Source organism: Culicoides brevitarsis, chromosome 3 (assembly GCF_036172545.1).
Source record: "Culicoides brevitarsis isolate CSIRO-B50_1 chromosome 3, AGI_CSIRO_Cbre_v1, whole genome shotgun sequence".
In the NCBI taxonomy this organism is placed as follows: domain Eukaryota; kingdom Metazoa; phylum Arthropoda; class Insecta; order Diptera; family Ceratopogonidae; genus Culicoides; species Culicoides brevitarsis.
The window spans coordinates 23,548,575-23,563,387 of NC_087087.1; the positions used below are offsets into that span (position 1 = coordinate 23,548,575).

Below are 14,813 nucleotides of genomic sequence, written 5' to 3' on the forward strand. Positions count from 1 at the left end.
TTCTGATTTTTCTTCACGTTTTGCGTAAAATGTTGGAATTATTTACTTTTTTTTAATGTTACAAAATATTCACAATAAAAAATACACATAGAGAGTAAGAGAAAAATTTCCTTTCACTTGACGTTACTAATCTGGACCATTTTCCAGCAGCCACTCACAACCTGCAAGCATGCGCGTCCTTTTTGAATGTTGCCATTATACGAAAAGTACAATACCGTGGAGGAATGTTGTATTCTCAAACAAACTAACAACCAAAAATTTCTTGTGTATCATTTTTTGTCACATTTCACACCAAGTACAGAGTTGAGTGACTTTTGAGCGTTGCTTAAAATTTAAAAAAAATGAAGAGATGTCTGTCTGTGATTTTTTATGGTAATAAAAAAAATATTTTTTTTTTAATTTTTCATAGATATACCTAGTATTTTTTCTATAATAATTAATATTTTTAAATTTTATTCTTTAAACAATTGAAGTCCTTAAGATGATTTAGAATTTAAAAAAAAATATTTTTAAGGCGTTGCTTTGCTTTTTTTGTTTTGAGCAATAAAAACTAAAATTTTTGATAGGTTTTATAATTCAAAATTATCTAAAAATTCTCTAAATTCATGAAATTAGACTAAAAACATCTTTTTTGTTGAGTTTTGATTGATTAAAGACAATCTTAAAAAGGCATTGCTTTACCTTTTTCTCCTTTGAAATTTTTCAAAATGCAATATCAAAGCAAATATTTTTCCGAATCTCGATTTTTGAACAAATTTTAGCCGAAGGTAAAAATAAGGAAATATTGAAATGGATATTTCTGTATTTTTTTAAAGTTTAAAGAAAAACAGTAAAAGGGCTGTTTTCTAAATTTTTAATTTAATCCGTATTTAAAAAAAAAAATATTTTTTAAATTTAAAACTTCAAGCCTTTTTATTTTTATTTATTTTGTCTCAAAAAAAAATTAAAATGGAAATATTTCTGTTAATTTTAGAAAAATAAAAATTAAAAAAGGCGTTGCTTTACTTTTCTATATGAAATACGCTCTTATTTCCAATTTCATTCGTCAAGTCTTTCAGGAACTCACATCCATTTTTCGGCAGTTTATCACCTAACGATGTATTTGCCTTTTATGCTAACATTGAAAAATCATGAAATTCAATCGAAAACATCTCTCTGGAGATTTATGCAAATATTGGGATTGAATTCTTTTAAAATGGAAGCAAAAAATCTCAAAAGACACGAAATCCAACAAATCATATTTATTTATTTTTATTTCATTTTTTGTAGTTACATTTTAGGATTCATCATCTTTATCAATTAATTGCTAATTTCTTTAAAAATATTTCAGGTTTCACCTTTTTTTTCTTCTTTCTTTCTATACAAACATTTATATTATAAGATTCAAAGTGTTTCTGTCATCTGTTTTTTTCCGTGCCTTAAAATTAATTAACAATGAAAATGAAAATAGCACATTTATAGCGACATGAATTTTCTTTTTTTCATCAAAGTGATTTTTTTTTGGTGATTTTTAATGAGAAAATGCAATTTTTTTGATTTTCTAGAAAAAAAAATGGAAAAGCACGACTATTGAGTAGAAAAAATGCAGGGAATAAAAGATTTTGTGGGTATCTATCACCATCTTAGCTCTCTAACAGTGTATCTTCGAAGTGGGTCCTCTGTCGTAGAACAGCAGATAAGCCGAACTCGTGAGAACATCTTCAATGGGAACTTCCTTCACGATCGTGTCTGACGTGTAGAACCAACGATGCGAGTTCCGGAGCGCCCCTCGTCTGTACGTAATAAAGTGTCCGGTATTCGCTTCGCCCGAGTGCACGACAACAGCCAACAGTCTATACAAATTCCGCGGGAACATGAAATTTCCGCTCATCATTGCGCCACCGGCATCGTGATTCGGCAAGCTCGACGAGTACAGCGACAACGTGGAGCCGTATAACGGCGTACCGGCATTGCTGCTCAAGCCGGGCTGCACAAAGCTGTAAGGTGCCATGGAAAGTTGCTCCGGAAAATGCACAAAGTCCTGTCGTTTGAACGCATGCCCATGCGGCGACCAAGTTGTTCGAGAAATATGCACACACAAACACGGCGGCAGCTTTCCAAAGGTCAGGGACTTTGTGTGACTAGACACCTCGTTGCAATTTTCGCATTTGACGTCGTGCACAGTTTCCGGTGCCACATATTCGCTCAGCAAGTGACCCAAACTCAAGCCGGGATTGCGGGTTTCGGGCAAATTTAACGTGATGCTGTCGAATTTGTCGTAACGCACGACAGACTTGAAGTTGCACGAGCCGCAAATGAGTTGGGAACTCAAGCCGCCACGGAAGGGATGCGGAACTTGCATGTTGAGCATGTCGCTCCAGACACTCACGCGTCCCGGACCACGATTTAAGCGTTCCAGCGAACGGAATGAGCCGGAGGTGCGTTTGTGGAGTGAGCCTCCGTTTGACACTTGTTCACTCATTTTGCGGGAACTCCGTAAGCCGCGTGGCAGAGTGGATGCGAAATTTGTTGGTGGATTTGCAGCGGAGAGACATTCTAAAAAGAAAAAAAATATTTAATTTTTTTGTGAGATTTAAAAATTAATTTTAATTTTTTTTGTCCCTCGTCTCCAAAAAGTAAAAAAAAATAAAAAAATTAAAGAATAAGCTTTAAAATATTTTTTTTAAGTCAACAACTTTTTAAATAGTTTAGAATTCAGAATATAAGAAAAAAAATTGAATTTTCTATAAAAATATTTTTTTAAATACTTTTTTTGGAATTTTTTGACTTTATATTTTTTGTCTAAAATTTGTCGAAAAAAATGGCAAAAAAAGGAATAATATAAATTAAATTTTAAATTGAAAATTTAAAATAAGAAAAATAAATTTTGAAATTCAGGTTAAATTAAAATATTAATTTAATAAAATAAATATATTTTTTAATTAAATAAAAAATTTTTCAAAAGTTTCAAAAAAGAATTATAAAGTTAATCGAAAATTTTTAATTTTGATTGTAGAGCTTCTATTAAAATTTTCTTTGATTTTCAAACTTTTAGTCTTTTTTTTATAAATTTTTTTTAGAATTTTTAAGTTTTGAATGAAAACAAAAAATTTTGAAAAAATTCTCAGAATTAAATTCTGAAATACTACGGATTTCATGAAAAAGCAACTAATTTTTTGAATTTTTATAATTAAAATTTAATTTTTCTTGTCTAAAATTATTTTTCTTAAAGTGATTTTTGAATTTATTTTTAATTGTTGACTTTAAATTTTGCAACACAAAAAAAAATGGAATTAAATTTGTTCAAATCTAAAATTAAAAATAATATTTACCGTCAATCAATGAATTATCCACAGATTCATCGTCATTGGTACATGTCGAATGCGGCGAATCTGGCGTATGAACTTCACTCCGGACCATCCGCATAAAATTCGTCGACTCATTGTACTCGTCATTGCACAATTCCGACAACATGGCACTCGAGGGTCTCGCTGGAGGCATTTCGCTCGCTGCCGCATCCGACACAGACTGCAACGCATCAACGAGACCTCCCAATTGTTGCTTTGGTTTCGTAGCTTCTTCCTCCAACGATGACAGCAACACGTGCAGCAGTTCATGCGGATCGTGTTCGTCTTGCGGAATAATCCATCCCAAGCTACTCAGTGCTCGAATCAGCAAACCGGGACTATAAGGATCGCCTCGCAACGTCGGATGTGTTCCGTTAATCACCTCGAGGACATTTTGCAGGGCCGAGATGAGACTTTTCCGTTCGCTCGCGTTATGGAGTTGCAACCAACTCAAAAATTGGGGACATGCAGCTAAGGATTGCAACAGTGCATTCAGGAAGCACGTCTTGCCGAAATTGTGTAGGCCAGCGATCTGACCGCGACGTTGTCGCAAGCGTGACGAGCCCGGAGGACCCCAGAACACGAAAGCAGCCATGCCAAGTGCTGCCGTAACGCCAGCTGCCATCAATAGCTTATCCCCGTCCATTGTGGTAAATGTATCTATTTTGTCGTTGTCTCGATTTTCCGATGATTTAAACAACGACCTTTGCTCTCTAACCAGTTAATTTCACTCCAAATCTCACTTTTTGTGTCGCAACATTTTTCGTGCTTCAGTAAACATTTTTTTTTTACGAAAACTGGAGTGGGGTGTCTACTTGAAGATTTTTGATTGATTTTCGCCTGATTTTTTGTAGTTTTTCTTTGATTTTGATAAATTCTCTGTGCGTTATGGGACAGTTTCAAGGGGAATTTGACGAAGGAAATTTTCTGCTTTACGGCTAAATCTACTTTTTTCAATTAATTAAAATTTTCTCCAAATTATCGATCTGAAATTCACTTTCGATTTGACAGATTTTTGTTTTTGTTTTATCGGAAAATGAGACGAACGAAAGTGATAAGTTAAGTTTCCACACGCTAATTCAATCCGTTTTTAGGGTCAGCGACCAGTTGTTCAATGTTCAGGACACTGATTTAAAATCTTCAACTAACTCAAAAATCTTAATTTTCATAAAAAATTGTTGATTTTTGATATTTTCGAATTTGATTTTAATATTTTTTCTACTTATTCTTTAAAATGGAATTCATATTGATTTTTAAACAATATTTCACAAAATAGCGTTTTTTTTTAATATTGCATAGTCTCTTTTTGAATTTTAGTTTTCTTAGCTAATATCCATAAACAAATAATCCTACCAGCTACTTTTTGATAAACTTTTTTAATTTTTTTTTGTGGCCATAAATTTTTAGATGATTCAAGTGATCAGCATGCTGTTTATAAATAGCTAATTTGGAGTGCATTCATTTACTGGCATTTGTATCGTCCATCTTCACATCGGTGTTACTCTTACTTCTCTTCAAATGTATTGTTCGATGTTCGGTGTGCCTTCAGTGTTGCGATCGATCAGTTTTCTAATTAAATTTAGTGAATATTGTGTTCCTGTACTATTTTGTTGGTAATGTGATTGAGGCGATATTTAAACACATAGATCCTTGCAGCTCATGAAAAAGGTTCTTGTGATGTTATCACGCCTGTACCGTTGAATTAAAGGCAAATGTTTTTCCAAATTACTTCTAATTCTTTCTTCCTCACAATATGGACAGGACTTATTTTTAACCAAGTTGCAGGAATTGACTTTGTCACTGGTTTCAATTATACATATAAAAAGGTCCTCTTGTGATTTATATGCCTGTACCGGTGTTACTAAAATTAAAGGCAAATATTTTTAGCATCCTAAAAAATTATTCCATTTAATTTTTTCCTCGACAGATTTTTTTTTGATAAACTGCTGTAGATAAAAAGGAATTTCATGGTCCTAATGAGCTAATTTTTGACCAAGTCAATGACGAATTGACCTTGCCATTGGATTCTTTTTTAATATATTAAATGTTTCTTTTTCTCGTTTTTTTTCATACTCACTTATCTTCTTGAATTCTATTCCTTGAGACTTTCATTAACTAAATATTTTTATATTTTATACATTTCTTAATTTTTTTTAAAAATCAAATTTATTCAAAAAATTTATTTTGACTCAACTTCATTAAATATTTCGATTTAATTTAAACTAATGTTGATTCAATTTTCAAATCTTAAGAAATTGTTAAATATTGTTAAATTAAAATATTTTCAAAAAATTTTAAAGAATTATGTTCAAGAACTTATTTTAACAATTTTCTTTTGAAAAATTCTTAAAGGCAAACTTTTCATTAATTTTCATAGAATTAAAATTTAAGAACTGGTAACTGGTACCCGACCCTAAATCGAAACGATGAAATACCATACCGTTACGACTGTCACGATCGATCGGAAAACGAGATGTTTTTATTAAAAATTTTGTACTGCTCTTAAGATAAATAATCCTAAAATAAATCAAATATTATAGTAAAAATATTAACTAAAATTTATACGAACTTCTAGCATAATCGTAGAGTACAATTGTTAAAATTTCCAAGAGTTTTTCGTAGAAATAACGCATACGAAAGTGTCTAAATTGAAACAGGAAAAAAAAAGAAAATTTCTCGTACACTCACATACAAGTTTCGACGTAGTAGTACCAAATGGTAGGAAAAAGTTTGAAATTTTTGCGATAAATTTCGGTTTTAATGACATTTTGCGACCGTTTTTAGGCCTCTGCCCTCGAAATCGACCGACTACTGGAGGAATTTTACAATTACACGACGACAAATAGCAGGAAACGCGAAATCGAAGTTACTCTGCAAGGGTTCCAAGTGAGTATAACGACACGCCCACACAAAGGACACTGAATCATGCTGCCTTTTTTGTTACAGAAATCTCCGGAAGTGTGGCGATCGTGCTTGAATGTCATCGGAAATAATTCAGTAAATCAAATTGTTTGGTTTTTTTCTGCCTCAACGTTGGAAGTGAGTGGGATTGAAGTTTTTTTCTCTTATCTCTTATCAATTTCTCTACTTTTTCTCGTTCTTTTCGTAGAATACGATCCAGAAACGATGGTTGGCCTTGAACGCTGCCGATCGCCTTTGTGTTCGCGAGTCGTTGTGGAACTTTTACGCCGGAATCAGTGATAAATGTAGTAGTAGTAGTAACAGTAGTAACACAAGCAATAAGCTCCAACGTGATAAAACGGCCCAACTGATCGCGCTCATCGGCAAAAAGGAGATTCCCGAGCAACATGCCAACTACATGGAACAAATTGTCGAGCTGATGCAGAAGAAATTCGTTCTCGGTGTCGTTTTGCTGCGTGCCACATGCGAAGAATTGCTCAGCTCACGGTCCGACATCACAACGGAACGCAAACAGCATCTCTCGTACTGCATTTCCGTCTTTCTTCCGTCATTTATTCCGGCAATCAATGAATATCTGACGCCAATTGCGACGCAACAGCGTTCCCGGGACACAATTGACGCCACATACGTCGAACAATGCCGCGAACTGTTGCGTTGCATCCAAGTCCTCTTCCAATGTGATATCCTACATGACGAGATTACGACAAAAATTATCGAAAACTTGTTCCTCATCGCCCGTTACACGCCCGAAATGCAAGAAACGCATGTCGAAGTCGCCATTGGAGCGATAACGGCTCTTTCGGAGCTATTTTTGCGTCAACGGAAGCATCAAAGTCACGCAAGTATCGCCACCGGGCTCACACAATTGCTCAAATCGGGTGCCACGATGTCATCTACGACGGATTTTGACTTTTCCACGTATGAACAATCGTTAACGGAGTTATTCAAGTCCTCGGCGGAACAATTATCGATCGCGTGGTGGCGAAAAACGCAAAATTTAACGTGTCTCGAGGAATATTTGAGCTGTTTGTGGCAATATACGGTCCATAATGCCGAAGATCCGACAGTTTTTCGCCAAAAACTGGCCGTTTGGGTGCCGATCATCAAGTATTACGGCGAAAACAAGGGCGAAATGTTCCCGGACAAGTGCATGACAATTGTAATTTACACGCTGAAGCGAATGTTGTTGCAGTACGATGATAATCAGAAGTTACAGGCGATTTACGATCAATGTGTGGACGATCCCGACTCGGAATGGCAGTCATTTCTGAGTCAATGTCTGGAAGTTGTGAGTTTAATTGCTTATTTGAACCCCCAAGGCGTCAACGAGCTCATTTGTACGGAATTTATCAAGACCCAAGGACCCCTTGACATCTTCGTGTCACTCACAAAAACGAATGACGAGACATTTTCGTCACTTTGCAACGATCAAGTCAAAACGCAATACCTTCAAATCATGTTCCGAGACTTGGCGACGGAATTTCAACTCGTGGCACGAACATTTCCGGTCATCAGCGAAGTCGCAAACGGCTCTAATGGTGCCCGAATCTCCGCAATTATCGCCAGTTTGTGCGAAACGCTGCAACAAGCCTTAGTTCAGATCCACAATTGGAGCAATTACAAGCAGCAAGCCATTTATCAGGACCTCAATCACACCGTAGCTCAGTTAGTGGTGTCGCTCATCTACTTAATCCCCATTTCGGACATCCAGAACAACGTCAAGGGCATGACGAGTCTCGTGGAAAGCACAATTCAAACGATTTTGTCCGCGTGCTCGGAATGTCCGCTATCTAAAATACTAACCACGGCAATTGGCACATTCCTACTTAACATCACGTCGAACCTCAGGCCGAAATATCTGCTGGAAAGTCATTTTATGCCGATTTTGATGAAAACGAACCTTCAAACGCTCGAACGGAATGCGGCGCAAAACGTTTACAAGGCGTTGTTTAATTGTCTCGTGCTTCAGTGGCGCGGTGTGAGTGCCGAGGAGCAAAATATCGCACATCGGACGGCAATTGCGCAGGAATATGTCTTATTTTTGGGTTGTGACATCCTCAAAACGACCGAAAGTTATGACGAAAACGCATTACGGGCCATTACGAATGGCTTGTGGGTCTTTCAGGACATCCTCGAGTACTACGAGGACTCGAATTCCTTCACGAAAGCCATTTTAACGAACGCTCTGCGACCCGTCATCGAAAAAGCTGTGTTCCTTTTCAATGTTTTCCATCACCAGAATCCCAAAGTGATCGAACACATTCTGAATTTCTTCAATAGTTTGATCAAAACGCTCCAAACACAACTGGGGGCAAGTGCGATCAAGGAACTTCTCCTGCTTTTCATCGAAAGTTGCAAAAAAGAGCAGTTGGAACAGGCGCAACTCCGTTGGATCGACAAATTGTTGCACATTTTTCTAGTCATCATCAAGCAACATGGAAATTCCTCCGCCGCGCTAATTCCGGACATTTTAAATCTCACGCTGGAACAAGTGGCGCCCCTTGTCTTCAACCTAGATGCGAATTTTACGGAAAATATTGATGTGATAATGTCGTTGTATGCGCTTTTCGATGGAATTCTGCAGAATCGCTGGCAGTATTTCTACAAGTCGCAAGTTTTGCGCGGATTTTCGCCCGGGGCAAGTGACGAAGCGGCAAATGACGTGATGCCTGCGCATCAGGAGCAATTTTCTTCAATTCTTACGGCATATGGACACGCGCTCACAGCATTTAATCATCCGGAAATGATGCGCGCCGTACTCGAGTCGCTGCAAAGTATCGACGAGAAGTACAAGCTCTTCCATTCCCACTTTTTCATCGTGAACTTTTCCACGGCTTTTCAATGTGCAATATTAAGGTGTCTGGCGGCGCCTGAGGGTTCGCTCAATTTCGATTTGTTGCTCGGGGTGCTGTTTAAGATGTCGCAACAAGGACAACTCGAACGGGTCCTGCGTGAATTGGATGCTAGTTTGAACGGGAAAACTGTCGAGGCGATTTGCACGGCGACGGTAAGCTTTTTTTTTTATTAAATTTTCGAAAAAGAATATAAAATCACGTGGTTAAAATTGTCAAAATTTGCATTGGGACAAAAATTTAAAATGCGTATTGGGATAAAAATTTTAAATATTCACTGGGATGGATCCCTTGGGTTAAAAAATTATAAATTTTTCTCGTTAAAATTCAAAATGTAAATTTAGAACGCTATCTGGGCAAAAACTTTGAAATTTATGATGATTCTAAATGTTCATTGGGTTGAAAATGTAAAATGTGTCCTGGGATAGAATTGAAAAATTTTAAGTGGGTTGGGCATAAAAATTTCAAAATATGCTTTAGGATTCCAAATTTAGAATGTATATTTGGAGGAAAATTTTAAATGTGCCTTGGGATGTAAAATTTAAAATTAATTTTTTGCTGAAAATGTAGAGTTTTTCTCTAGGCAGAAACTTTAAAATGTAAATAGGGTTTATTAAGGAAAAAAATTAGAATTTGTATCGGAAAAGAGGATTTAAATTTGAACTTCAAAAAAATTTAGAATGCAATCTGGGCAGTCGGAGTCATTAAAAAAAATCAGAAAATGTACTGGGACGAAAAATTAAAAATGTGATATGGGATTGAATTTGTGGGATAGAATTTCAAAATTTGAAATTTAAATTTAAAATACAACAAAAAAGACCAAAGAATGTGTTTTGGGGAAAAAAATTCAAAATGTGTAATGGGTAAAAATTGCAAAATGTACACTGGGAAAAAATTTTAAATTAAACCCTCAATGAAAATTCAAATTTTTTTTCATTTTCAAATGCAAAAATTGATACAAAAATAAATAAAAAAATATAATAATAAAAATTTTGAAAATGCTCTGGGACAAAAATTTAAAGTGTGTCTTGGGATGAAAATTTAGAAGGTGCATTGGGACAAAAATCCAAAATATTTCATGGGATATAGATTTAAAATTTTTCTAATGTTGTAAATTCCAAAAAAAATTAGGAAAACTTTAAATTGTACTCTGGTCAAAAAATTTAAAAATGTGCACTAGGTTTTAGTCACGTGGTCAAAAATCGATTTTTTCTAATTTTTCTTTCTTTTTCTTTTGCAGGACTTTCCCACATTTGCATTTAACGTATCTCACTTAGTACAGGACATAAAATATAGTCAGAACATTACTCAACAGTAGCTTCGTGATGATGATTGATTTAATGCGTGGTGTGCTCCTTGCTCGTTTTTTGTTACAATTTAAAAAGATTTTTTAATGAGAGAATTATTTTCGGTTGAAAAATGAAATAATAAAAATTCTTATAAACACAAAATTTGAGTTTTTTTGATTGAAATTGCTTTTAAAAACATAAATATATATACTGTTTATTCATTTTCTTTTCTTCAAAAAAAAAAAATAAAGTTTAAAATTTGCTAGGCAAATGATAAAGTTTCAGTAACGCGCAACGACTAAAGTTCTATCTACGTCTAGGGGGAATTTGGTGGCTCTTGACTAAAGTATGGGGCACTACTGGACACCAGTAGCGTGTAACAAACGTCACAGACACGCGCCTTTTTCTGCCCGTTTCGCGATGGAACGTTCTTTTGCAGACAATTATCACAGAAAATTGTTCCACAATGACGACAATGATGCTAAAAATGAAAAATTTTTTCCATTAAAAACTTTTTTTGAGCAATTAAATTTAAATTTTCTCACTTTTCGCCTTGTCACGGTAAAATCTCTCTTGCATTGCGCACAATTGTCGGCTTCGTCTTCGTCTTGCCAACGCACCTGCGTATTTTCCGAACGGATTTTCTCTAATTGCATCTAAAAAATTAAAAATTTGGCTTCAGAAATAGAAATTAAAGGGAAAAATAATTTTTTACTTGTAACGATTGTGAAAGTTTCACAAAATCCTTTTGCACAGCTTCGTTGTTTGCCAGTTCCTGCTGCAGCACGCTTGCTTTCGTGCGATATTCTTGCGCGACCTTTTCGAATTTCTCCTTGGCGGCGCTCAATTCAATAATTTGCATTTGTGATTCTGATATTTGCTTCTTGTATTCAAGCTCTTTGCGTTCCAACTCGGATTTTTCGTGCAGCAGTTGCTTTTGATATTCCTCGTGTGATGTCAGTTGTTCCCTAAAAATGAATTTTTATTAAAATAATGTCTAAAAAATTAATTTAAAATATGAAAATTTGTAAAAATCAAATTTTAAGGAAATTTTTGTTGAAAATTTCATGAAATATTTACTTCAAAAATGTAAAAAAAAATTTGCATTGAAAATTTTTAAGTTTGTCCTTAAGCCTTTGAATAAGTTAAATTGAGTCAAATAAAAAATTAAATTAAAAAAAATTACTTAAAAATTAGCAAAAATTGTCAAAAAGCAAGAAACTAATTGAATTGTTTTTAAATTTTAAGTTAAATTTTTTAACCTTTCAAATCAATTTTTTTTATTTTGAAATTTTGGAATTGAAATTTTTTTTTAAAATTCAATTTTGAAACTGATTGAATTAAAATTAATTTTTTAAGAATTAAATGATTTTTTTTTCTGATAAAAATCGTCAAAAAATGACTTAAAAAGACAAATTTCATTGAAAAAAAAATGTAAAAATCCTTACTCTAACGTTTGAATCCTATTTGTCAACTCCCGTTCCATTGCTTGTCTCTCCCGATCTCGCATCAAAAGTTGATCCCGTAACAAATTTGCTTCGTCCTGATAACTCAAATACTTTGCTTCAGCGTACTCTGTTGCTGATTTCGACACAATTAGGTCTTCGTGCAGCTTGAGAACTGTAAAAAAAAGAATTTTTTTTTTATTTTTTTTCCAGAATTTTAAAATTTTTCCACTCACCCAGCTCATTCAGTTCGTCAATATTTTGCGGCAAATCAATTTCCTCGTCTTTCAGTTCCTGCGAATGCGTGAGATACTTCCCCGAGAGGAAATCATTGTCCTTTTGCAAGTTTTCGAGATGATGATAAATGCGTTCTCGTTCCGCCGTGAGCTTCAGCATTTCCTGATTCGTGCCTTCCTTCATTTCGTTGTACGTTTTGATGAGTTGGTGAAAGAGATCTTCCGTTTTTTTCACTTGCGCCGTCAGCACCTCGACTTCTTCCTTGTGTTTTTCTCGTTTTTCCTGACATTGTTTGTCCAAATCCAGTCGCAATGCGATTTCTTTTGATAAATCCTCCTTTAGCTCTTGCAGTTCTTTGGTCAACTCACTATTGCACTGACTCGATTTTTTCGCTTCTTCTTGACACTGAACGAGTTTTGTTTCGTAATTCGCGCACATTTCGCAGATGAAACTCGCACTTTTCTTCACAGCTGCCGACGTGGCGGATTCCTGTGGATTATTAGGGGAAGCACTTCGCGTGTCATTTAGCATGCCAACAAGAGCAGACTCGGAAGCGGCGCTCTAGATAGTGGCGGAAAAAGAAAAATCATAATAGAAAAAAAATTTGGAAAAGTGCAAAAAAAAAAATAAGCGAGAGAGTTAAGCGACACCTACAGACTTTCCGGCAGATTGCTGCTCAATTTGCTCGTGTGCATCTCTAAGTTTTTCTTTAAGGTGCTTGATTTCTTCTTCTAAGGGTACAACTAATGATCGGAGGACTTCGGCATCCTCGTGTGCCTACCAAAAAAAAAAATAAAATTAAATAAATTAAAAATGAATAAATTATAAGGCGGTTTCAATTTTTTTTGAAACTTTTTGTCAAAAAAAAAAAAATTTTAAAATTAGTTTTAAAAAAAATTTTTAATTTTCAAAATAAAAAAATAAAAATTAAAAAAAAAAGGTTTTGTTCCAAATAAAATATTTTTTTAATTTTGAAAAATTTTAAATTTTTTTTATATATATTTTTTTAAATTTTAATTTTATTTAAAAATTTTTAAATTTTCTTTTAAAATATATTTAAAAATTATTATTGAATTTTTTCTAATTTTCAAAATTAAATGAACAAAAATGTATCAAAAATTTAAAAAAAAAATTAATTTAAAATTTTTAATTAAAATTTATTTTAACACAAATATAAATTTTAATAGTTTATTTTTATTTTTCAAAAAAAAAATAAATAAATAAATAAATTAAATAGAAATAAATAAAATAAAATTTATTTCAATATAAACATTTTTTTCATTAAAATTTTTGGACGATTTCATGAAAAAGTTAGGTAAATTTTACGAAATTTTTGAGTTTTTAAAGTAGTCTAAAGACAAAAATTTTAAATAAAAATTTAAAACCACCTTAAATTAAACTAAAAACTTTACACTAAAGCAACTACTTCTACGACTACAGACTACATTTCAAGTGTTAATTAGACAAATACCGCTTGAAAGCAAGTTACGTACATATTTGTTTACCTTCCGCATGGAATCTTCCATATTATCGTTTGTCTCTGACGTCCCAAGCTTCCCCAAAATTGTTTTCTTCACCTGTGTCAACACTGGAGCGAAGCTATTATTCTCCTAAAAAACAATTTTCATCAAAAAATCATCAATTTACGGACTGACAGGACTTACTAATGACGTCACATTCTCCCTCAGTTGGTTCACTTCTTGCTTTAATCGCTCATTTTCGTCGTACAAGCGCTTTGCGTAGTTTTGCGCGTTCACCGACTCGTCCACGGTCTCATTGACAATCGTCTGCAAGTTCTGGATCTCTTCCTGCGCACGTCTATGTTGATCCTGCAAGTCCTGAATCATGGTTTCCGCATCAAGAGAGACCTTAGAGTGTTCCAGAGTTTGTCGGAGATCGTTCAAATCTTTGCTGAGCTTTTGACATTCGCCTAAAATTTTTCCAAAAAATAAAGAAAAATTATTTTTTGTGAAATTTTTCAGCATTTACCCTCTTTATTCATGTACATTTCCTTCATTTTTGCCCGTTGTGTGTTAAATTCCAGCCGCAGTTGCTGGATTTCCTTTTCCAATTGCTCATTTGTCTTTTCTGCGAAAAAGGTAAATAGACAAAAATTTGTAAATATCACGGGAAAAAGTGTCAATATGTCTCACCTTTTTCGTGTTTTGACTCCTCGACGAGAGACTCCTTGTCTTTCGTCGTCTCCACGGGATTTTCCATCGTCTATTGCACGTTTCTAACTACTCGAAGGGAATGTTGAAAGGACACGAATTACGATTTTTATTTTGTCTCACATTCAATTGTTGAACATTTTTCTGCTGCACAAATTGATGGCGAAAATTTTTTTGACAGTTCGTCAGGGCCGTTACCTTGGGTTCGGATGGTTTTGGGGGCAAAAAATTTTAAAGAATTTTAATTTTTTGAAAATTTAATTTTAAAATTAAATTTAAATTTTTTTCTTGAATTTTATTTGTTTTTAATACGATTTTGTTGAAAAAAAAAATTAGGGAAAAATTAAAAATAAAAAAATGGGGCAATATACTTTTTTTCATATATTTTTGATCAAAATCAAATAGGTATAAAAATAAACAAAAAAATTTATTTTATTTTTTTTTTTTTTAATTTAAAAATGACGTAAAAAAAGAAAATGTAAAACACCATCCATGAACTTTAAAAAAAGAAAATAAAAATTATTTCGAAATTTTCGTCAATAAATTCTAATAAATTTTTTTTCTTTAAATT

General features: G+C 33.9%; 3 protein-coding genes across 4 annotated transcripts; 1 reads left to right on the top strand and 2 right to left on the bottom strand.

The window, feature by feature from the left end:
• Positions 1–1,274: 1,274 nt before the first annotated feature.
• Positions 1,275–4,318, bottom strand: LOC134833258 (ubiquitin carboxyl-terminal hydrolase 30 homolog). The gene is made up of 2 exons (XM_063847520.1): positions 3,312–4,318; positions 1,275–2,535 (listed from the first exon to the last, which is right to left on the bottom strand). Exons 1-2 carry the CDS (start codon positions 3,970–3,972, stop codon positions 1,631–1,633), a joined length of 1,566 nt encoding a protein of 521 aa, XP_063703590.1. The 5' UTR covers positions 3,973–4,318; the 3' UTR covers positions 1,275–1,630.
• Positions 4,319–5,796: 1,478 nt separating this feature from the next.
• On the top strand, positions 5,797–10,541 carry LOC134835900 (exportin-6-A). Its single transcript, XM_063850902.1, has 5 exons — positions 5,797–6,044; positions 6,111–6,212; positions 6,273–6,365; positions 6,436–9,255; positions 10,341–10,541. The coding sequence occupies exons 1-5, from the start codon at positions 6,042–6,044 to the stop codon at positions 10,416–10,418; spliced, it is 3,096 nt and encodes a 1,031-aa protein (XP_063706972.1). The 5' UTR covers positions 5,797–6,041; the 3' UTR covers positions 10,419–10,541.
• A 28-nt stretch (positions 10,542–10,569) lies between these two features.
• Positions 10,570–14,383, bottom strand: LOC134835901 (rab GTPase-binding effector protein 2). 2 transcript variants are annotated; one of them, XM_063850904.1, is made up of 10 exons: positions 14,225–14,383; positions 14,061–14,159; positions 13,736–14,001; positions 13,577–13,681; positions 12,726–12,848; positions 12,071–12,632; positions 11,838–12,009; positions 11,105–11,357; positions 10,935–11,045; positions 10,570–10,870 (listed from the first exon to the last, which is right to left on the bottom strand). In XM_063850904.1, exons 1-10 carry the CDS (start codon positions 14,289–14,291, stop codon positions 10,706–10,708), a joined length of 1,923 nt encoding a protein of 640 aa, XP_063706974.1. In that variant the 5' UTR covers positions 14,292–14,383; the 3' UTR covers positions 10,570–10,705. The 2 variants fall into 2 exon arrangements, with proteins under 2 accessions (XP_063706974.1, XP_063706973.1); XM_063850903.1 differs by having other exon boundaries at positions 13,565–13,681.
• Between the last annotated feature and the right edge of the window lie 430 nt (positions 14,384–14,813).

What these genes read in the sequence shown, in the direction of transcription:
- LOC134835900 (XM_063850902.1), top strand. An exon ending in TTACTCTGCAAGGGTTCCAA is followed by an intron (nt 6,213 to 6,272) that starts GTGAGTATAACG and finishes TTTTTGTTACAG; the next exon opens with AAATCTCCGGAAGTGTGGCG. An exon ending in AGGCGATTTGCACGGCGACG is followed by an intron (nt 9,256 to 10,340) that starts GTAAGCTTTTTT and finishes TTTCTTTTGCAG; the next exon opens with GACTTTCCCACATTTGCATT.
- LOC134835901 (XM_063850903.1), bottom strand. Translation starts at nt 14,291, where the DNA reads ATGGAAAATCCCGTGGAGACGACGAAAGACAAGGAGTCTCTCGTCGAG. An exon ending in TGCGGAAGGTAAACAAATAT is followed by an intron (nt 12,849 to 13,564) that starts GTACGTAACTTG and finishes TTTTTTTGGTAG; the next exon opens with GCACACGAGGATGCCGAAGT. An exon ending in TTACCGTGACAAGGCGAAAA is followed by an intron (nt 10,871 to 10,934) that starts GTGAGAAAATTT and finishes TTTCATTTTTAG; the next exon opens with CATCATTGTCGTCATTGTGG.
- LOC134833258 (XM_063847520.1), bottom strand. Translation starts at nt 3,972, where the DNA reads ATGGACGGGGATAAGCTATTGATGGCAGCTGGCGTTACGGCAGCACTT. An exon ending in GGATAATTCATTGATTGACG is followed by an intron (nt 2,536 to 3,311) that starts GTAAATATTATT and finishes TTTTCTTTTTAG; the next exon opens with AATGTCTCTCCGCTGCAAAT.